Source organism: Diabrotica undecimpunctata, chromosome 10 (genome assembly GCF_040954645.1).
Source record: "Diabrotica undecimpunctata isolate CICGRU chromosome 10, icDiaUnde3, whole genome shotgun sequence".
Classification (NCBI taxonomy): Eukaryota; Metazoa; Arthropoda; class Insecta; order Coleoptera; family Chrysomelidae; genus Diabrotica; species Diabrotica undecimpunctata.
In genome coordinates this window covers 69,778,805-69,802,960 of record NC_092812.1, presented here as the reverse complement: position 1 = coordinate 69,802,960, position 24,156 = coordinate 69,778,805, and the positions used below count along the sequence as shown (strand labels likewise).

At 33.9% G+C, this 24,156-nt stretch overlaps 2 protein-coding genes across 4 annotated transcripts in view; one reads left to right on the top strand and one right to left on the bottom strand.

Annotated features, from left to right (window-relative positions):
- Positions 1–5,317, top strand: part of LOC140452359 (E3 ubiquitin-protein ligase KCMF1-like) — a 35,402-nt gene extending 30,085 nt beyond the window's left edge. Inside the window, exons 6-7 of one of the 2 annotated variants that reach the window (XM_072546565.1) lie at positions 50–325; positions 4,871–5,317. In XM_072546565.1, the coding sequence (XP_072402666.1) occupies positions 50–325; positions 4,871–5,220 (626 nt within the window). In that variant the 3' untranslated portion in view covers positions 5,221–5,317. The remainder of the gene's footprint in view (positions 1–49; positions 326–4,870) is intronic. The other variant, XM_072546566.1, reaches the window with a different exon arrangement.
- Positions 5,318–22,007: 16,690 nt separating this feature from the next.
- cic (Putative transcription factor capicua) overlaps positions 22,008–24,156 on the bottom strand; it is a 51,692-nt gene continuing 49,543 nt past the window's right edge. For both annotated transcript variants that reach the window (XM_072546561.1, XM_072546560.1), the window contains exon 14: positions 22,008–22,719. In XM_072546561.1, the coding sequence (XP_072402662.1) occupies positions 22,388–22,719 (332 nt within the window). In that variant the 3' untranslated portion in view covers positions 22,008–22,387. The remainder of the gene's footprint in view (positions 22,720–24,156) is intronic.

Here is a 24,156-nt window from a genome sequence, read left to right as displayed (position 1 = left end):
TGAAAATATGAATTGTTTGCTCTAAAAGTATGAGTGTGATAAATTTTAGGGGTTAGGAGATCAGCGAGTAATACTAACAGTAGTACGCCAACTCAACTACAACAGCTACAAATGCAGTTACAATTAGAAAGACAACAAGTAAATGCTGCGAGACAGCAACTAGAACGCTACCCTAGACGACAAACGCAAAGTCAAACATTGAGAGAACCAAACACATCAAATTGTTCTTCCTCTACAATGATGCTCAATGCGTCCCCGGTTGTTGTTCAGACATCATCTAATACACCACTAGCGCCATCGCAACAATCACAATTTTTGCTAACGGGTAGGTACATGTACCGAAGAGGTTAAGGTCAGTGTTAGCTATAAATTTTTTAATGTCCTTGTAGTCTGTTATATAACAGTAGACAATATATGAGAGCTACTCCCAGTGGTGATCATCCCTACTATTTAATTACATTGTTAATATTATAACAACTACTAACTAGATAAATAACTATGAATCTGTTCCTAGTGGAAAGGAGATCTAGAAGGTTTAATCTTTTCAGTCTTCTAAGGTTGAAGAGGATTAAGAAGTCGTTGGCCAATAGATTAGAATTGACTCTTCAGGTAGTTGAATACTAAATGACGATTGTCCATTTAACCGTTACGGCGATGTTGTGACATATGTATATATATATATATATATATATATATATATATATATATATATATATATGGGAGTTAGAGATTGGAAAACAATAAGCAAATAGCAGAAAATGGAGAAATTTTAGAAAACGCCAAGTCACACAACCAATTGTAAAACCAAAATGTTAATGCGGACTGATTCCCCGCGACAAACGAATCAGAAGAGCCCAAAGAGGGCGGCAATCAAACTTCATTATATATATATATATATATATATATATATATATATATATATATATATATATATATATATATATATATGTATATATATATATATGTATATAATATATATATATATATATATATATATATATATATATATATATATATATATGTATATGGGAGTTTAAGATTGGAAAACAATAAGCAAAAATAGCAAAGAATGAAGAAATATTGTAGAAGACGCCAAGTCACACAACCAATTGTAAAACCAAAATCTTAATGCGGACTGATTCCCCGCTACAAATTACAAATGAATCGGAAGAGCCCAAAGAGGGCGGCGATCACTCCGCTAGGAATGTAGATGCCATGATGATATAGATATATATATATATATATATATATATATATATATATATATATATATATATATATATATATATATATATATTTAATTTAGTGGCCATCTAAGTGTCTAAATGACACCTTTGTCTCTTAATATGGATCTCATTGTTCTTTCGTCGATTTTGTACTTTGACGGTAAAAATAGCATTGGCTAAGTTTGTCCCAGAAAAATTGGGGAACAACGTCAATTTGTTTAAAATACATTGTATATATGGGAGTTGGAGATTGGAAAACCATAAGCAAAAACAGAAAAGAATGTACAAATATTGTAGAAGACGCCAAGTCACACAACCAATTGTTAACCAAAATGTTAATGCGGACTGATTCCCCGCAACAAATGAATCGGAAAAGCCCAAAGAGGGCGGCAACCACTCAGCTAGGAGTGTAGATGCCATGATGGTATATATATATATATATATATATATATATATATATATATATATATATATATATATATGTGTGTATATATATATATATATATATATATATATATATATATGTGTATATATATATATGTGTGTATATATGTATTTATGTATGTTTTTGTTATAAACTGTTACTAACTTTAGTTGTTTTTTTTTTTATTTAAGTGACCGTCTAAGTGAATTCCCAGATATGTGACATTATTCTTGACTGTTACTGTCGTTTTCACTAAAGACACCTTTGTTCTCTTAATATGAATGTTATTATTCTTTCGTCGATCTTATACTTTGACGGTTAAAATGACAGTGGCTAAGTTTACCCCCAGAAAAATTGGAGAACAGCGAATTTATTTAAAATACAGACCCTGGGTTTGCGACTGGAGATCAAATTATACAGGCCCTTATTCTAGACGTTAACGTAACGGTATTTGACATATACTACAAGGTATTTCACATACGAGACAGACGTTATACTTGCAATAAACCTGGAAACATTGGAAATATTTATGGAATGAACAACCACAGAAAAATTAATCTGATCCCAATTTCAATTCTGAACACTTTCGTTTCTGAAACAAAATTTCAGAAAAAAAGTGATATAACATCTTTATAACATACGCAAATTAATCTGACGGGTTTTATTGTTTCATATGGTCAGTGGACCTCCAAATATGAAAAAAAACCCGCGGAGCGCTAAAGGGGTGCTTTTTTGAGAAAAGAACTGGAACACATGCAATTTTTTTTATCTCATAACATTTTTCCACAGGGGTATAGGTCATTGTGTTACAGAAAAGAATCTGTTGTCATTTCTCTTCAAAATGACGTTTGGTAAAAGTATTTAGGATTTAGAGTATACATTTATATATTTTTTGGTTCGTTTTTTGAATATATTTTTCTCAAAAAAAATTATTTTTGACTTTAAAGGTAACAGTTCGATAAGAAATTTAATTTTGAACAACTTTTCTGTAGATGTTATGTACTAAAACTGCATAGACCACCAAAATGCATCCTAGTACATAGGGACGAATTCATCCTTTTCTCACAAACGCACCCTTTAAATGGTAGCACTTCGCGGTTTTTTCATATTTAGGAGTCCATTGACCATATGAAATAATAAAACCTCTTTAACGTTGTAGTTCCGTTTAGCCCTATTTTTTTTAACATAATCAATAGATTCATAACATAATCAATAGGCATGCTGGCCCTTGAAGATAAATTAAAAAATTACAAAAAACGCCAAGACTGTCAATTTTTAAATATAGATAGATGTACGCTTTTTAAACATAAATTTATACGTAAAAGGTGATTCGCGCAAGTCTAGCATAGTCCATAATCTTCATTTTTAATGAAACATCCTGTATATTTTTAAAATCTCCTCAACATCCCGATATCAACGAACTATATCATGAAGGGTCTATTATGAATAACACAGGGTGAAGATTTGAAATTATACAGCGTAGAAAACACTTATGGAATAAAATTGTTTGTTTCCTTATTTTAGGAAATTAAAAAAACGGTGGGGCCAGTCAACTTTTAAATTCAAATGTGCTTTTTTTAAATATAAATTTGAATATAACGGATGATTCACGCCAGTTTAGCTTAGTCCATCATATTTATGTTTAATAAAACACCCTGTATATTTTTCTGTTTTTAAGAGCTCCTTACCAATCTGATATCAACGAGCTAGAATATATTGTTGTAAAGCTATTTTCTTGTGGCATTTTAAAGTAATTACTATATAAATGGGAATAAGCCACCATTAAAGTTTATTGACGTTTCAATTTCCACTTCAGAAATCGTTCTCAAAATACAAACATTAGTAAATTCAACAAATTTTGTTTTTTGTTACTTGGTGAAAAATTCTTCTAATTTAATTTTATCTGACTCATTTATATTGACAATTCAGACATACATTATACATTTTAAAGTAGACGACTTTAAAATGATATTGCCAATATTGCTGAATTGCGTTCCTGGGACGACTTTACTTGTAAGATAGTTCATTCGATTACATGAAATTCAACTTTAACTTGAGAATATCCGTCAGAAAAAATCATAGCACGTAGTTCGTCTTTAAAAAGACAACCACATGCCATGTCAATAAAATTCTCCTGTTAGTGATTCCATAGTAAATTATGAGCGAAAAACCAGGAATAAAACCTCATTCACAAAATTCTGATTTTATATGTTTGTTATTTAAAAAAAATAAATTATGTATCCTCGATATGTTACTGACTTACTAATACTGGTATTTTTCTTTTAATAACTTCCTCTTTTAATATGGGTAACCAGATCCTACATTATGCCGAGGAATTCGCGACACAATTGCTCTCATTTAGAATAATTAGAGCCGCTTCTTTCATTGATTTTTCTCATTTTACCATCCGTTTCTTTTAGGACTATACTTGAATCATTCCATTGAACCTTATGTTCATTATCCCATGCGTGTTTACATATTTGAGATCTATCAAATTTTCTATTTTTCATATAAGATTGATGTTCACTTATTCTAACATTAAACGGCCTTTTATTTATGCGAAACATCAAGTGTATATGTATGTATATTACTGTATACCGTAAGGTTACTGCACCCGTCTCGATTTTTCGAGTCACGTTAAATAGAATTTCAGCCCATGCAAAACATCATATCGAGCGATAAGAAGTATTCACTTCAAAAGTGCAAATTTAAATTTAAAAGTTGTCGGGTCCCAGCATTTTTATATTTTAAAATAAGGACTAACAATTTTATTCCGTAAGTGTGTGTATGTTTAATATGTTAGTTGTGTTTGCAAGAGCTAGGATCTATTTTCTGTCTCATGGTTTGTTCATGTGGGATATATAGGACAAACCAAAGAAGGAATTTCTGTCAGACTGTACAGAAACACAAGCTAGATCTAAGGAGCAAATCCGTCAGTCCTATTCACACACGAAAATGCATGTTCGTGGTAAAAATATACCTCAGTTCTTGCAAACATATCGCAGCGATTCCACATTATAAGATAGTAACAATAAGAGGAACCATAGAAATTAAAACACAGGGAAACTTTGACGATAGAGATGACACCTAAACATGTATCGACAATGGCGCCCGAATATATTTGTGTATGTATGTATGTATGTATATATTCCTTGTTAGTTAAATAGTATTGGTTTAGTGTGATTATTGCTTTTAAATATGTTCTGTGTTTTCACTCTAGGTTTATTAGAAGAACTTTCACTTCAGTGTGCCTCTGATCAAATTAGAAGAGAGCGGAGCAGATTTGTCCAAGAATTAGTAATAGCATCCGCAGAAAGGAAAATAGGAGATCAAAAAACAACGTGCATCCCTAACATCAAGTCTATATACAAACAAAAGGAAAATCGGGGCCAAGATCTACCAAAAGAAGCCGCCACCTGCAGTAAACCTAGACCAATCAATGTAGTTCTTCGCGGAAGGGCCAGAAGTGATGCACAAAATGCGAAAAGAAGAGCTGAAGCTAACCGAAATAGTCAAAACTTGAATATTAAAGAAAGTATTGATCCTAATAATGGCGCTAGAGCTTTTTGAGTTATATATACTGCGATTTAACTTTCATTTAGAATTGTACGAGATAATTTATATACACTGTAACAAAGGCAAATAAACGATTTCATTACCATTAAAATCTTGTTTATTTTACTCATTAAAATCTGTAAAGAACAGCCTGGATTTATTTTAGGATGAGAGAAGGTAAGCCTTCAATTTAATGACGTAAATGTGCAAAAATATTTAAGCTCTGCAAATCTTCTTTCTTCTCCTTTTTATATAGACATGACTCTGTTTTTCAATGTGCATCCAGTAAGTTGTCGTTCCATCGTTTTCCTGGCCTATTGGGGAACCGTCTCTTACTGTCTTTACTCTATTTGTTGTCATTCGGCTTATATGATTGTTCGATTCTACTCTTCTATTTATTACCCAGTTCTTGATGTTCTCCACCTTGCATCTACGTCGTATATTTGTACTTCTAGCTCTGTTCCATAGTGTTTTACCATCAATTTTTCTAAGTATTTTCAACTCTGCTGTTTCTAACATCCTTTTTGTCCTCTCTGTGTCTTGTTTCTGCCGCGTATGTCATTATTGGTCTGATGACTTGTAAATTCTACCTGTCATTTATTTCCCGATATTTTTATTTCTCCATATTGTTTCATTCAGGCAGTCTCCGACTCTATTTGCTCTATTCACTTGATCTTCCTCTTCAGTTTCAAGCTTTCCGTAGCTAGATAATGTGATTCCTCGATATTTAATCTCCATCACTTGTTCTATTATCTGACCTTACAGCTCCAATTTACATCTTAGTAAATTTGCCGTTGTAACCATGCATTTTGTCTTTTTTGTGGAAATTAACATGTTAAATTTTTTGGCGGTTATAATAAATTGGTGCAGCAGACATTGTAAATCATCTTCACTTTCAGAGAGTAGTAGTATTGCGTCGTCCGCATAGCAGATTATTTTAAGTTGTTTTTCTTCCATTTGGGATCCTTTTTTAGTTCTTACTATTTTTTATTATTTCATCCATAATCAGGTTGAACAATAGAAGACTTAGGGAATCTCCCTGTCTTATCCCATTGCCAGCTTCAATAGGGTCGGTTAGTTCTTCTTCCACTTTTACTTTTATTGTGTTGTTTTGGTAAATATTTTCGATCGTTTTGATTATTCCTAGAGGTATCTCTCTTGCGTACAGTAAGTGGATAACGTCTTTTAATTTGACCTCAAATGCCTTCTTAAGGTTCACGAAACGTAGATATGCCGGTTTGTTGTATTCTAATGATTTCTCTTGAACTTGCCTCATTATAAATATAGCGTCGGTACATGATCTTCCCGACCTAAAACCTTGTTGTTCTTCTGCTAGTGTTACAATTTCATTCAGTTTATTTGTTATCACTTTGGTTGTTAATTTAGTGTTGTGTTTAATAAATTAATTTCGCTGTAATTTTCCAGGTCCGATTTGTCTCCCTTTTTGAAGAAAGGTATTAGGATGCTTGATCTCTCCATTCTTGAGGAATTCTGTTTTGTTCTATTATTTTTTTGACCAGTTTTAGTAGTTGTTTGGTCAGATCTGGTCCTCCGTACTTTAGGAATTCGTTCGGTATTCTGTCCTCTTCTGATTTTCTGTTTTTTAATTTCCGTAATGCTTCCTTTTACCTCTTCCTCCTCATTATTTATTTCTTCGTTTGTCGTCACCTCTGGTGTTGGTTCATTATAGTCATCCCTTTAGCAAATAGGGAACGAAATTAGTCTACCCATGTTTCCTTCCGAGTGTGTTTCCTTTTTATTAGTTCGTCCATCTCTTTTCTTTGTCCTCTGATCATTCTCCATATTTCTTTTTGTGTTCCGTAGAAGTCGTGTTCCATCTGTTTCGAGAAGCTCTGCCAGTGTTGCCTTTTTATTTGTCTAACCAAAGTATTCGTTTCATTTCTGATTCGTTTATAGTGGTTGTATGCCTGTTGTGTTCTGTATTGTAAAAATGATTTCTTCTTTTCTTCACATTTTGTCTTCACTTCCTCTCTAAACCATGGTGTTTTCTTTTTGGATATGTTAGTATTCGTTACTTTCCTCTCTCCAAGTGATTCTGTTGCTGCGTTAATTATGTTATTTTTATTATGAGTTTTTACCAGTTTTCCTCGATGTTATCGTTCTAATATTTCATTCCCAGCGATCTTCTCTGATATTCTTTCCGTGTGTAAGTATTCCGTGGATTCCGTATTAGTCCTTCTACTTTGATTTTTGTTTGTGTTGGCGCCGCTCTCTTGGGTGGGAAGTATTTCAGGATGATTCTTTGTGTTGGTCTTTGTGGTCAAAAAATATTTTGTTTATTCTTAGTTCGTTATTCGTTCTGCAAATATTGTACGGAGCAAAAACAACCTTTAGACTAAGACGGTAAGTGTAATTTAAATAATATCAGTACTGTGGTTAAAATTCATAATGAGAAAAGGATCTATGATCTCACAAAAGATGGGATATAAAATAACAAATGACGTTGCTGTTAACGAAAGGTCAGATTTGGTCTGTAAAACTGCAGAAGTCGCAGATGACTAAGAAATAATTACAGACCAACGTTGGTAGTATCTGATACCAATCAATGTACAAATTTAAAAGAATGTTACTACGTCTTCTCTCTGTAGTTATGCATGGAGACATTAGTCCTATTTTGTGTAGACATTTGTAATTTATCTCAATTTCAACATACTTTTTTACAATTACCTAGCTTTACTTCACAGTGAAATTGAACTAAAATGAAATTCACACCGAGAGTGTAGTACGGCTAAGATAGGGAAATGCTTTTATTAGAGAGAATAAATACACAAAGTTATTGGCCTTCGCTAGCTGTTGGTTGGTGACTCAAGAGCGTCGCACAGGACCGGCTTGGATAAAATGCATCTCCCGGCATAATTTTATAATATGTATACCGAATAATAAAAAAGCAATGAATTTTCTTCCGAATGTTTTGTATTTGAAGTAACGAATCTTATACAAAGGTCAATAGTTTCGAGGTAGATTTACGAAATTGAAAAAAAAAAATTGTGAAAATATGTACAAATATGTAGATGTCAAAAACATAATCATATATCGTTTATAAGTGATGTCATCCAATGAATGCAAATAATTCCTGAAAATATAGACCTAAGCAGTTTGATGAGTTATAAACGCGCAGATTAAATTCATAAATAATGCTCGATTTATGTAAAATTGAATAATATTCGTAAGAGTAACATTTCTTTTGTAAAAGTTCCGTTGCAAATTACTATTCTTAACATAAATAGCCATATATGGCCATAAACTTGTTTGCATATAATAACCTCCAAGCATTTAATTTGTAATTACAGATGGGCGTGGGTGAAAGTGCCTTTGGGAAACGAAACTACACTTCAGTATTTAGTCCGACTTTGAGCATAGAGCATAAAGTCCCATAAATTTAAACCCATAACTTTATATAAGGTAATGAGAATATACCACCGTTGCCTCTTTCTACTTTATACAGGCTTCTGAAAGAAATTTGACTTGTTTGTAAGAAACATGACGGAAGAGGCATCATGGTGGAGCGAGAGGATATTATTCATTGGCGCCATAATTTATGGGAACTATACGATGTTTGCGAAGAGACTATTGCTTTATCATATATTTGGACGAATCGTGGCCATCGTGTTAATATTGGCCAATCTGTTAATTACGAATGGTGTGATACCACTATACAAAACAGTCCCAATGCTGTCCTGAAAGGTTTAACTACGAGTTTAAAAGCACATAAGATGATTATACACTGGAGACCATAGTTACAAACGAAAAAGAGGAAGGCCACAAATGAGATGGTCAGATGACTTGAAGAAACACGCAGGCCCGAAGTGGATACAAACTGCCAACAATAGAGAGACGTGGAAGAAGGAAGAGGAGGTCTATGTCCAAAATTGGACAGCAAGGGCTGTATAGATAGATAGATAGATTAAAAGCACCTACCAAACGAAGTTTACGATGTTTTATTGCATGCAGGTTTTTAAGGAATTTTCCTTCCAGGGACACAGCATATTTTATGTCAAAGAAAAATGATTGAGACAATCATGATGAAATGTACGCCGCACAATTTGAGTCGTGCTTTAAAGAGACGTTAATACTTTTACCAAATAAAATGGTCGCAGCAATATTATTGTAATGAACAATGCATCGTATTATTTCCGTAAAGAGAGATGCCCTAACAATTCCTGGAATAAAGCTGCAATCAAGAAATGGCTAGTAAAAATCCGAGCTATTAGTATAAATCTAGATGGATATGTTGCACTGCATAATGTTTCTATTTTGAGGCTTCCTCCGTACCACTGCGAATCTAAAATCCTATAGAAATCGTGTGGCACCAAGTTAAGCGATATGTGGCTATCCATATACCACTTTTAAAAACGAAGAGGTGCGCCAGTTGATCGACGATGGTTTCTCACGCGTAACAAAGCAAAATGGGCGCAACTATGCCATTCATGTCGTTAAGAAAAGGGAAACTGAGATGTTGACGCGGACAACCTGCAAAATGACGTAGACCAATTGATTATAGAAGCGAACACAAGAGAAAGTAGCGAAAGCGAATCCGAAATCTCAAATGTAGAGGGCGACATTAGTAGAATTGAATATCTGTGAGTAATCTCGATTATTCTATAACCATCGAAATGTATTTATCAGAGTACGAGCTTTTCGAGTATTGGGCTGGGTGCAAAGAAATCGAGTAAATTTTAATATTTTCAGGTTGGAAAGCTTTTCGATAGCTCATGAAAGTTGGAATGGCAATGTGAAAAATGTGAAAATTGCCACTTTTCAAACGTCAATAACTAAAAAACAATTGAAGTTTGATATGCACGAAATCTATTACCTATCGAAATTTTACTAACTATAGTTTTTCCATAATCGATGGATACATTTTCCGGAAGTCCCACCCTGTATAGCTACAGCTATAAACTAAACCGTTAAAAACTTAGGTCCTTTTATTAAAATTCATGCCTCTAGACTACTTAAGACAATTAGTTGTAAATATATATATTTTATAATAAATATCTAATGTCTTTCTCTTTTATTCTAATTTGAATTATAAATTAAAATCAAAAAAGGTAGTTTACTCGTAATGAAGCCCTGTCGTAAAGATCTTTGGATGGTTCTGTACGTGACCACTACTTATCCCTGTTTGTGCTACCAAGCACATGGCGTGAAATCCGGCAAATGCACATTCCTATCTTAACCGTACTGCACACTTACTGTGAATTTCACTATAGAAATAAACATAAACCACAAAACACCAATACAAAGAGAAATATAAACTAAATTAGTGTCGAGGATTAGCTGGCAATCAATGTTTGTGTTTTCAGAGTCAATTCAGTTCTATTTTAATGTGTTTGAAGATATCTGATTCTAGTATGGTACAATTGGTCCAAAAAAAAGCCTAACCCCGACATCCAAAGTAAAAGTTTTTGTCCAATACCAAATTGTTCTATATGGTCCATATATTGTTCAGAAAAAAGTTACACCATTTTGAGCGTCGGGTTTGGGGGGAGAGAAGTGCGTAAATTAGTACTTTTTTACGTTTTTCGTCAATATTTTTAAAACTACGCGGTTTAGTGTGAACAATGTTCTACATTAAATTTAAAACAAGAAAGGTCCTATGCATAATCCTTCTAAAACGAATGGTTCCAAAGTTCCGGAGGGTGTACTCTGGAGTACTAAAACTCTCTTCTTTATCAACAGCAGTTATAGGAAATGAAAACCTAAACTGTGACTGAGAACACCTTTGAAATTGGGTCAAAAGTTAAGCCCTGTGGTACCTAACAAATCCTCAAAATTTCAGATCGATTTATCAATTACTCTAAAAGTTATTCAATTTGTTTATCTCAGAGATTTTTTTCTTAATATATATTTTAAATGGACAACCAAACGGATCTTCAACTTGTTATGCAGGGTAAAGTATTTGGCAGAAGAGGACCGGGACGCCGTCGTATCTCGTGGTTGAAAAATCTCCGACAATAGTTTGGGATGACCTCAGCGGAGCTGTTTCGCAGAGCAGTCAACAAAACCATGATAGCCTTGATGATCGCCAATATCCGGACCGGATAAGGCACTGAAGAAGAAGAAGGACAACCAAACTTATATGGAATCACCATGTATTTCAAATTAATTCGACACGGTATAGATTATTTGTTTTAGTTGTAAATTGAACAAAAATAATAAAACTAACTTTCGCTTTCAAAAAGCCTTATGTGGGGTTAACGGATGTGCAAAGGCGAAAGATTATTGATCTTGTGGAGCAAGAAATCTGCAGAGGGACATAGCTACAGTGGTAGGCGTAACACAGAGCATTATGTAAAAAACCTATCCTAGGTATCAGGAGTTAGGAACAAAAAGTAACAACGGCTTGCCACGATCGTTTTATTGTCCAAGTAGCTAGAAGAGACCAAACAATTTCTCACCCCAACTCCAAAAGCTGCTTTTGGAAGGTACAAGTGTAAGTGTTTCAGTTGAAACGATAAGAAGACAGTTGCAGATTTCCGAGTTAACCAGGCAGCACAAGATTGATCGCCTAAATTGGTGTCTTCAATACCAAAACTGGAACATTGGAAATTGGCAAAATGTGCTATTTTCAGACAAAACCAGGATTTGTGTAAAATCATATGACCGATGAATTCGTGTACATAGGTGAGGAAGACAAGCAAGAACGGAAAAAGCCAAAGTAGAATGGATCTCAATGAAGCACTTTGCATTCAATTCGTGAGTGTCAGGAAAATGTGGATGTGAAAATTGCATTATTGAGAAAGGAAAATGGATTTTCAAAAGTGCATTTTGAAATGCTTGTGAATCATTTCACCAGTGAAAAAATGATAAATTTGTAATTCGGAAATGAGTTTAATATTACTACTTGGGGGTTCTTGGGGTCTCTGAACCCTACTATCATGTCGGCAATGGTGTGCGAGGCACCTGGTGCCTAGGACGACCACTGCTCGAGGAGTTTTGTGGAAATTCGATACAAAATCAATGCAAAGTCATTACTCATAGGTTTTTGGGTCGCTAAGCACTAATATATGTAATATGGGCGATGGTGTGCGATAAACCTGGTGAACAGGACGGTCTCTTCTTCCAGAGTTTTGTGGAAAAAATGGTTTTTGGGGTCGCTGGACACTAATATCATGTAAGCTATAGTGTGCGAGGCACCTGGGACACAGGATGGTCTCTGCTCCTGGAGTTTTGTGTAAATTCGATACAAAATCAGTGCAAACTCGAGGCACCTTATGCTCCGGATAGGGCTGGTCTCTTGGAGTTTGTACATCAAAGACATCACCGTTATAATATTGATCAGAGACACCAAAATCCCCCGATAACGAGTTTACACTGATTTTGTATCGAATTTCCATAAAACTCTAAGCGACGAGGCACGTCTTGGCAGCAGGTGCCTCGCACATAATCGCCGACATGATATTAGTGCTTCGCGAAACATTTGTAGACATTTTGAAATGCAATTCTGATAATATTTTTCATATCATCGCTTGTTGTTGGAGGCGTTTTATACACTTCATTCTTAACAACCCCAAAGAAATAAGTTCATTTAATTAAAATCTGGTGACCTGGCTGGCCTTATAATATTATTTTTAACTTATAAATATCTAGAGTAACTTTTAAATTATTGCTCGTAGACGAAATCTGTTTTCGTAAATGAAAAGCAGACATTTTTACACTAATTAGAAAAAAAAAAGGTTATTTTACGTCAATTTTGGGGCAGTTAGATAACAATCAAGAAATGTAATTAGCACCATTTTAAGTATAAAGATTCAAAGTACATACGAGATCATCGGTGGATTTTAAAAAATGAAGCTCAAATAAAGACTCGTCGGAGTGAAAGACAGGAGCAACATAAAATAAAAACGCAACTTCAAACTATTACAATTTTCTATATCTCCAGATTTTGTTTTTTTAATGTTTTAAAATACAAAATATAAGGGTTTTATTTTAAATACTTACGTTTTTAATAATTTTTAACATTAAAAGCAAACCAAATTGATAATAATTAATATTAAGAAATATAACAAACGACCCAGCACAACAAACATTGCATAAAATAGAACTATCCAAATATTATCACTTCAGCAACCAGCAGAGAATATAAAAATAATAAAAACAATTGATAATAAATGTAATTTTTATTGCACAAATATTTACTTGATCTAATAAATTGTCTCTATTGTTCAACTTTCTTAAAACAATCGCATCAAATAAAATCATATATTTTTATATAATTACGGCTGTTCATAATTCAATAAATTTTCTATATTTAAATGTAATAATTTTCGATACACGGTGACATATAAATTAGTTAAATATACTATTATATTATTTTTGTCCGTTTAGTGAGATATTATAATTCAAGATTTATGTAAATATATGAATGGATCAGGATAGATTCTGAATCACTGAGAATTAAAATTGAAAATAAAAATCGAACTGTCCGAGGAATTTTTCCACAAATAGTCTGTTTGTTATTGAGAATATTCCAGACTTTTGTATGTAATGTATTTTGATAAACTCATTACCAGTTTACTATACATATCTTGTATTCTGTTCGTATGTAATGGTAAATGGAGTTACAACAGATTAATTCTAATTGGTGTTTAATCACCAATTAAAATCCTTTTGACAGCTATATTGATAAATATGTAAGAGGTTTGTTACTCATACTGCATATTCTCAATTTAAAGGTTCTGGAATACCTTTTGGTCTTCGACAGAGGTATGTGTCCATGTACAAATCGATACAAAAGTGATTCCAACAAAAAACCGAAGCGATTAAGGATCGGCGGCAGAGAAGAGGTAGTGTAAAGGTGTGCACAATATATAGATGAACTATTTAATGATATGGAAGCCATAGGTGAACAGGATGTGGTAAACAACACTGATAGAGTAGAAAGCCAGTTTAAATGAGATATGCTAGACGATCGAACTAATGAAAAATCGCATATAGCAAGACGAAATCCATCTACAATATGGAAGGGGAACTATGGAAGGGTTATTCTGTTTTAACCACCAATATCAATGGTGTGGAAAGTAGAATCATGCCAAGCCAAGAAAACTTAATACCCTATTTATACTGATGATATTCCCGCTCTAGTGAGGACATAACCTTCGAGGAAGGTTATCCTACTATCAAAAGAGCTGATGAGCATATGGGACTGAATATAAACGTTGATAAAACGAAATACGAAGCAGAAATAAAGATAAGAATAACAGCTGGTAATAGGTGTTTCTTCTTATAGACCAATCAATTTAGTAAAAATAATAATTTTTTCGCCATAGCTGTATGAGAGTCTTTTGTATTATCTTATACTACACATTTCAACTGTCTACACAGTTGTCTCAAGTAAAAATATAACTTAATTGGCCTAATAAATAAATTTTTAAAAATCGGCTGCTGAGTAGAACATCAGAAAGTAGTAGTAAGTTCTATGGCACTATATGGGACAGAAACTCATAAGCAGAACAGCCAGGATAAGATTGCAAGACACACTGAAACAAGATCACAAGTGCAATCGGCTAAATAAGAGAACCTAGGAATGCCATCGAGGAAGATCTCGTCTTCGTTGGTTCGATGGTGCTGAAGATTTGAGAAAGCAACAGGATAAATGCTTGGAGACAGGTAGTTGGTCAAGTCCGAGTCCACTATGGGCTATAGCGCTCTGAAGTAGTTAAATGCCATACAAATCGTTCATTTTCTTAAGCTTTTGGATCTCGTATGTATTAAACAGTCTTTGAATCCATTTGAGCGTCCTCATTTTTATTTGTTCCAATTTATTTAACCTATTTTTGAAGTAGGTCAAAATATTCATGTCTAAATTTCCATTACGATTGAGCTCAAATTTTGACAGATGACGTTTGAAGTTTGGTATTTACTCTGAATCATACGGATTTGTTATTATTAGCGCCATACATAAGCCAGACTCGGGACTTATTGAGTGATGTGTTATCTTCATCTTGTTTTCTGATAATTACAGTAAATTTCGTCTGCAAACTCCTTTTTTATGTTTTCTGAGCTGCTTCAATTTCACGATTTCAGTTCCCTCCTCTTATTTTCTCTTAACGAAGAGGCTAAATAACTAGTTTGTTGGATCAGTGTTGACCAATTAGACAAACCTTCATTCTTGAAGGCAAAAGCTAAATGAAGTTCTTTGGATTTTGAACTAAACCACAGCAATAAATATCAACCCTCAAGTTGTTATTCAACCTCAACCGTCTGCCTGACCAGTATACAGGGCGTAACAAAAAGGTAGGTCATAAATTAAACCACATATTCTGTGGCCAAAAATAGTTCGATTGAACCGAACTTGCTTTAGTACAAATGTGCGTATAAAAAAGTTACAGCGCTTGGAAGTTTCAAAATAAAAATCTTTTTTTCCACTATATCGAAAACTGTTAGATATTTTATATTGAAAATGGACATGTGGCCTTATTATGGCAGCAGCATCTTAAAAAAAATCACATTGAAATTTGTGCACCCTATAAAAATTTTATGGGGGATTTGTTCCCTTAATCCCCCAAATCTTTGTGTATGTTTCAATTAAATTATTATTGTAACACCATTACTTAACACAATGATTTTAAAAGTTTTTTTGCCTCTTAATATTTTTGCGATAAGCCAGTTTTTATCGAGATGGGGCTTCTTTTTTATTATGTTTCAAAAATTCTGTAATTGGCCGTATAACACTTAGGATACTATGTATCAAACAGTAGCATCAACAATACATATTTTCAGTAATAAATATTCCAATTATTGTGCAATTAAGATTATTAAGAAAAACTAAATTCACTCTTACAATGGCGTACCCGTTTTCAGAAATGAAAGTTTGGTTTGAGCAGGCTAAATAAGGGTTTTAGATAATTATTGGTAATTACAAATAGTGCAGCAGCTGCAAGGCGTTATGCGGAAAAATATCCTAATCGAAATACACCAGACGATTATTTCTTTCCATTGATCGTCGTTTACGGGCGACAGGCACATTGCGACCGCAACTTGTTGGTAATAATGGCCGACCAAAAATATATACAAAAGATTAAGAGATTTTGGAACTTTTTTGTAATCGCGATATCAATATATCGCTCCGATGTTATATTTTCTCTACCTTTTTTTATGGGGTTGAAGTTTGGACACTTAAAAAATCCAACATTAAAAACCTAGAAGCATTCGAAATGTGGTGTTACCTACGTATTTTGAAAATATCATGGATGGATCGCAAAACAAACGAACAAGTTCTCGAACAACTAGGAAAACAATGCGAAGTTTTAAATTCCATAAAAATCAGGAAATTGAAATACTTGGGGCACATCATGAGAGGTGAAAAATACGAACTACTAAGGAATATAATGCAGGGTAAAATCAAAGGCAGAAGAAGCGTAGGAAGACGTAAAATCTCGTGGCTACGCAATCTCCGTGAATGGTTTGGATGCAGTTCAATCGAACTATTCAGGCGCGTAACCAACAAAATTATAATTGCCAGAATGATTTCCAATCTCCGATAGGAGCGGAACTTGAAAAAGAAGAAGAAGAATGGGACTACAATAATAATTGGAACGTATACAAACATTAGAGGGGTGTAAGGAAACAAAACTCCCAAATAATTTTTATAGGGTGCAAAAATTTCACTGTTGTTTTTTTAAGATGTTCCTGCCCTAAGAAGGCCACGTGTCCACTTTTAATATAAAATCTCTAACAGTTTTCGATAGATTGGAAGAAATCGATTTTAATTTTGTAACTTCAAAGGACTGTAACTTTTTTTTGTCCACATTTGTACTAAAGTAGGTTAGGTTCAATTGAACTATTTTGGTTTTAGAATATGTGATTTAATTTATGACCTACCTTTTATACACCCTGTATACACAGTTAAATGAGTTTAATTATTAAGCTAGTCAAAGAGATAACGAGTTTCTTTTTCCTGCCAACCTCAATGTCTTTATCAGCAATCTAAATAATATAGGGTGATTTATTACCGCTAGTCAAACATTAAAACTTAAATATGGTAAAAATAACAACCTGTGTTTACTAAGATAATAAAATAAAGTCAGGTGACTATTCAGGGTTTTAAGTGCTGTCTGTATACGACTTAGTATATATATATATACTTTTTTCCTACTAATTCGATCCCTCGTGATCAATAGTTTTGATGGCGGTATAAAAATAAAACTTATTATATGATAACTCTGAAATGGTTATGAAAATAAATTTGGAAATGTCGTGGTCCATGGAGGGCCATGGTCGCCCATTAGGGTTTCTAGGCTCTAAAGTTTTGCATGGTGTGGAGGCCAGCCACACGCGTAACTCCTCAAAAAGTCCAGCGTTTTATATCTAAAATCGTTACTTTCTAGTTTGTCTTCTTTGTGGAGATCATTTCAAGGTCATATATATTTAGCTTTCTTGACTGTAGTTGACCATGATTTTCTTTCCTTTGCTTGTTTTTTCCATTCTGTTATTCCTACATGTTTTACTAACATTATCCTTTCGTTAATGTTAGTAAAAATTTTTACCGCCTGCTTGTATCTTTCACTTATTATGAAATCCCTCTTGTCCACCTCGTGAATTACCGTGACATTAGGTATTCTCGATATACTCAGATGTCTTCGTTCTTCCATCTCATTTCTTGCAATGCTAAAATATCTATTTTGTAGATTTTTATTTGATCAATAAGGTTTTGTAGTTCTTCTATTTTTCCGAATGATCTTATATTCCACATTCCAATTAAAATTTTCCCACTTTTCTTTTTCTTCTTCCTGTTGTACTTATTCATATTTTTATTTGGTTTGTCCTGTTTACTAGTCTCTACAGTAGACTGCAGAGACTATGCTACTGCTACCTTTCTGTTTCAGCGTTATTTGTTGTACTTTGCTTTCTAGCGTCAATTTTACTAAAGCTTGGAAAATTCTCCGATGTGCTTTCAGCGGTCAACTGATAATAACGGTCATGTCCAATACTCTTAGCCCTGATTTTTCTTGACGCTACAATTATGAGGAATTATGCATTGGTTTATAATTGCAGTTTGATCAAATAACAAAGAAATGCCCCAAGAACATGGTTTCAGAAAATGATTTAATAATTTTCGCAAGTTTAATCTGAGTAGTTGGCATGTTTGATGCGACACCTAACCGTAAAATTTATAACAAAATACGGTTACTTTTATGATTTGCCCTTATGACGAAATTAAATTCTGAAAATAAATTTTAGAAGCATATACACGTCACTCACGTGTGTCCAATTAAGTCGGGACCATATGGGAACTTTTTATTTTTCGTTTTATGAAAAAAATTTATTCTTTAGAAAAAGTTCTAACGGCGAACTATCTAATGGAAATGAAACAAACCCTGAACAGAACGCAGAAGAAAATGGAGAAGAAAGTGTGAAAAAATTAGAAACTACAAAAGATAACGAAGCAGATGTAACTCCATCGACAACTCGTCGGGTTATTTGTTAACATAAATAATCTAATTGCCATAATCCACCAAGGATGTAGAAACAGAACTTCCAAAAGAAAGCGATCTAAAGGACAATTCAAAAGATGAAGAACGTTAGAACGAAGTTCTTAAACGCCACAGAAAATAAATATTGAGTCACATTCCACAGAAAGTCCTGGTTGAGGACGAACTAAGGAATGGTGATCAAAAAAACACTTAAAAAACGCAGAGGAAATGGAGGAGAAAGTGGAAAAATTAAAATCTACAAAAGTAAATGGATCTAACGCAGAGACTCATTTTAAATTTGCCTCTCCGTTAATTTTATACATTTTTTGAAGAACGATTTTTCTTTGGCCTCAAAATACATCTCGAGGTAAATTTTTTGGTGAAAGCACTTATATCTTCATTGGTGGCCGGTTTTACACAGTATTTGCAAAATACGGAACCCAAATACCCATCCAGCAGATGTTTGTTTTTGGTTTTTTTTTTCATTTCCATTAGAACTTTTTTCACAGAAAAGTGTATATTTTCATACAACCCGGCAATGTTCACACGTTCTTCTCCACTTTCTTCTTTGTTGAGTTTTTCAGTCTTTTCTTCATTTTCAATAGACAGTTCGTCCTCAACTTTTTTCATAAATTTTTGGATCATCATTTATTTTCTGTGGAATTTATGAACTACTTTTTCACCGTTTAGCATTAGTTTTATGACTTTTGATATGTCCTTTAGATCGGTTTCTTTTGCAAGTTCTGTCTCCACATCCATTGTGAAATGTGTCAATTAAATTATTTATACTAACAAATAACCCAGCCAGGAGTTGTCGCCGATTTTACATCTGCTTTTTTTCTGTGTAGGGTCTAATTTTTCCACACTTTCTTCTCCATTTTCTTCTGTGTTTTGTATTTTCTTCACTTTTATTAATGTTGATAAATTTTTTCATCAAAAAGTGAATAATTTTTGGCTGATCATTTATTTTCTGTGGCGTTTTCGACCTACTCCTTTGGCGTTTACTATTAGTTTTATGATTTTTTTTAGGATTTTCTTTATTCGTATCTGAAGATCTCTGCTCGCAGTTTACTACGTCTTTAACTTTTGACATGTCCTTTAGACCGCTTTCTTTTGTTCTGTCTCTACATACATTGTGGATTGTGTCAATTATATTATTTATATTCACTCAGCAATGAGTTGTCGCCGGTTTAACATGTGTTTGTTTTTATTTTGTAGGTTCTAATTTTTCCACACTTTCCTCCGTATTCTATTCAATATTTTTTTCATTTAAATCATATTCGAGAAAAACACAAACATCTACTAGCAAGGTTTTTGGCCTCCGTATTTTGCAGATACTCGGGGTATATTGTTCCATGATGCCTTGGCCAAATTATCTCCTAGAGACAAAGGGTAAAAGTGGAACCGATAAAGATGGCTCTACTAAAGTGTCTGTAAGGAAAGAACCTACAAGAGGAATGAATTCATAGAGGCGAATTTTTAAAATGCCAAGGCTACTTCATATACCATTGACAGAAGATTCGCAAATGAAGCTACATATGTAGCACTAATCCAGGAGGCTTGGGTTACTGGGAGAGGCCAAATTAGCGGCCTAGGATCCATCTTGGATTGACACATTGACTTTACCTTATATACAGGTAAACCAGCCTTAGTTAGCTACAGGGATCCGAAATGCACAAATTGGGAAGGATATCGAACCGATATGAAAGCAAAGATAGGAAATACAATTATTACCATTAAAGCATGTTTAGATATTCAAAAGGTGAATGATCAAATCAGGGAAGCATTTTTCATATCACACCAGGATAACTGCCAGTTAAAACCAACACGAATAACAGACAAACGACGTGGTCGAGCAGACTACAAACTAAGAAAAGAAGTAAGGAGGCTATCTAATAAAGCCAAAGAATTGAGGAACTGGGAAACATACAGGAAAACTGTTACTAATACAAACAGAAACAAAAGCAGAGCGAAAAGGGAATCTTGGAAGAGGTTCTGCCAGCACTAGAATCCACAAGATTCTTTCCAAGGATCCGGCACAGGGACCGGGCCTACTTAAAAGACCTAATGGCACCTTTGCCGATTCTAAAAAGAACACGCTAGAGCTCTTACTACAGAACCACTTACTAGGGTAAACAATTATCGATGAGCAGAGTCAGGCTGAGAACCTAGAACGACCTAAACGTCCTAGGAAAGAAGAATGAGAATTCTCTGCAATAAACATCACACCAGAAAATGTTAAGTGGGTCATAAACCACTCTGCTCCCTTTAAATATCCAGGGAAGGATGGAATATTTCCTGATTATATACCAAAGACTTAAGGACAACTGTAAGGGTGGTGTATATACACAAAATAGGATGACAAGACAACGTCCTACCTGAATAATACAAGCCGATCAGTCTTACATCATTTCTGTTGAAGACAATAGAAAATATTCTAGACAGACATATTAAGGAGGGGCCATTGAGAGATTATCCTCTCAATGGCAACCAGCATGCATATCAAGAAGGAAAATTAATGGGTCTCGAACATTCGAAGGCTTTTGTAGAAGAATCTGCGAAGAAGAGATCCAAACATATACTAGATAAGAATAAGAAAAACGATTTTCGATTTACACTAGCTAAGGAGGACCAACGGCTTTACGTGTCTTCAGAAGCACGGGGACGGTTCGTTATCATTTTGCCAGTATGCTGGCCGCTGAGCTACGGCCGCCCCGAAGGACAAATGTGGTCGAATGAGGAAGTGGTTAAGCGTCCACTCATATTAAACCTAACCTAATTTACCTCGGGGAAGAAAAAAATTGCAAAACCGGCCACGAATGAAGAAACAAGTGCTTTTACCAAAAATATACGCGAGATTTTTTGAAGCCAAAGAAAAATTATTGTTAAAAAAATGTATAGAATTGTAAGAAATGGGTCGGAAGCACTGAACCAACCTGGAAAGAAACTATGTTGATGACTAAAATGGAATTTTGTCCAAAAGTTATTGTTCTGTTAGATAGATTCAGGACTTAGTCTTTAAAGTGTTACCTGTCCCTTTTTTATAAATTAAAAGTTTTTTATGTTCTTTATTTTGCTATCAGTGGACCGAGATGACAAACCGTTAGAATTAGTAGCACTTTTAAAAAAATGATACGAGGATCTACACTTTAGCCAATTAAGCAAATTTTAACAGATTTGAACACCGATCTGTGAGGAAAATCGAATTTAGTAGGAAAATACAGTATACATCTGTTTTCGAAAGCATCGCTCATATAAATTAAATCACTAAAATAATAAATATAATCAATTAAATATAACATAATATAAGGAGGACAATACTAACGAGCACGAATTACAGATAGTGCTAAAAAAATTTGTACAATATGTTATGATGCGGACATCATATTTGAGAACATTGCAAGCTTATATACAAACGAACGATATTAGTTGATTTCTTACACGTAATACTTGTCAATATAATAATTAATTGTTAGTTTTTACATCTCTCGTTTTAAATATACATGTAAGAATAAATTAATTACTAGTGATCATAAATTTAATTATTACAAATCATCTACACTATACGATATGTAAACGACTGTAAGATTGAAATAACTTTGGGTTTTATAAATCCACGAACAAAAGTTTCAACAGCTATAACTAGGTTACGATATCTACAACACACTTTTATACACTTAAGTGCTACTTTCAGTCAAATTGACAATAACATATGAAACGGAAGACACTCTATTGCACACTACTAGCTAACTATTTGATGAAACTCTAACAGGTTCAGCGGGGGTTAGGGGACTACTTACACTAGAGGGTGTAAGGGAATTTTGTGCCATAATTTTTTGACGCACTTCGCGAATTTTTAGTTGCAAACTCGCTTTATTTGGAAATATATCCGAATGTTGGGCTTGAAATGTAGAGGTTGCTTGGGAAGAAGGAAAAAAAGATTGTTCATGAAACAACTGCATCACTAATTGACGACGCTGTTCCAAAGTTTTCCTATGACCCTTTTCTGAGTCTCTCGACGTCCCTGGCGTTCGCGGTGTTCGTGGGGATGTACCTTCTTCCATTTCATTCAATTCAGCTAAAACAAACAAATAATGGTAACAGTTAAAAAGTAACAAGAAATATGTATTTTATTAACTCTCTGATTATTAAACATGAAACCTTTTGCTATCAATTTTGCAAGCAATTCAATTTCATTTTAATTTTCATTCAAGTTGAAAACCTGTAAATTATATGGAAAAGTGACACAATTTTATTAAAAAGCATAGAAAATCCTTTAAAATGAGAGTTTGTAAAGTTATTTTTGTTAGTTTGTTTCTTAATTATAGCAGAAGTCGATTTTTTAACACGTATACATTTGATTTTCAAACGAAAAATTAATTTTTTGTAAAATCTATTGTTAAAAGATATTATTTATTATAACTATAATACATAAATATTTAAGGTGCTTATCATTTCATAATTTTTTCTACTAATAATAAGAGAAAAGTAACATTTTGCAAAATAAATATTTATTTTAAATTATTTAAATAAATTATTCGGTTAAATAAACAATTCACAAATTAACTAGATGCATTTTTATGCACCTCACCTTATGCACCTCAAATTAAAAAAAAAGTTTCGTTGATTAGAACCGGAATTTGAATTTATAAATTCAGTTTGTGAAATAGTAAAATCGCTTCACTTATAAAAAAGCCAATATAAAGACCATTTTCAAGCCTACAAAGAAAATCAAGGACTGTTTAAGTCATCACAATACTACCCACGGTTATATCGGTTATCCAAATAATTTTAATCGGATAGAAGGACTAAAAATTAACAAAACATGGATAGCAATATTAAAATCCACAAACACCCTTCCCAGTGGAGGGGAGCCGAGTAGAAAATATAAATATGGCCTCTGTAGTACAGCACGGCGTCAGTTTCAGCTTACAAGGAAGCAGTAACATCTCCAGAAGATGCCAACCGCTAGTGTTCGCGAAACTTCGAGAACTAATCTCAAAAGACAACGGCCTGACAGCCCGAACAAACAGCTTAACAATATAGACGATGGCCGTGAAAGCCTAACGCATTTTATCGAACAACGAATGCATGTAGCTGAAATGAGAATGCTTAGATGGATGAATGTAGTGACAAAAAAGGATAAACTTAGGAATGAGTATATTAGGGGATGCTTGGTATCTCACTAATAGATCGGCAAACGAACGAAGCAATCCGGAACAAAACAAAAATAAAGGACGCCGCGAAACAAGCAGCTAAATTAAAATGGAAATGGGCCGGACACAACGAACGTCTCGAAGATGGTAGATGGAACAAAGAAGTCGGAAACTGGCGACCGTACGATGCCAAGAGACCAAGAGGAAGACCTCAAATGCGCTGGAGCGACGATATCAAAAGAGTCGCAGAACCAATGTAGAAACGCCTAGCACACAACAGGGATGAATGGCGAGAAATGGGAGAGGCCGTTATTCGACAATTCGGATAGAAAAAGGGCTAAAAAAAAATATTAGGGGAA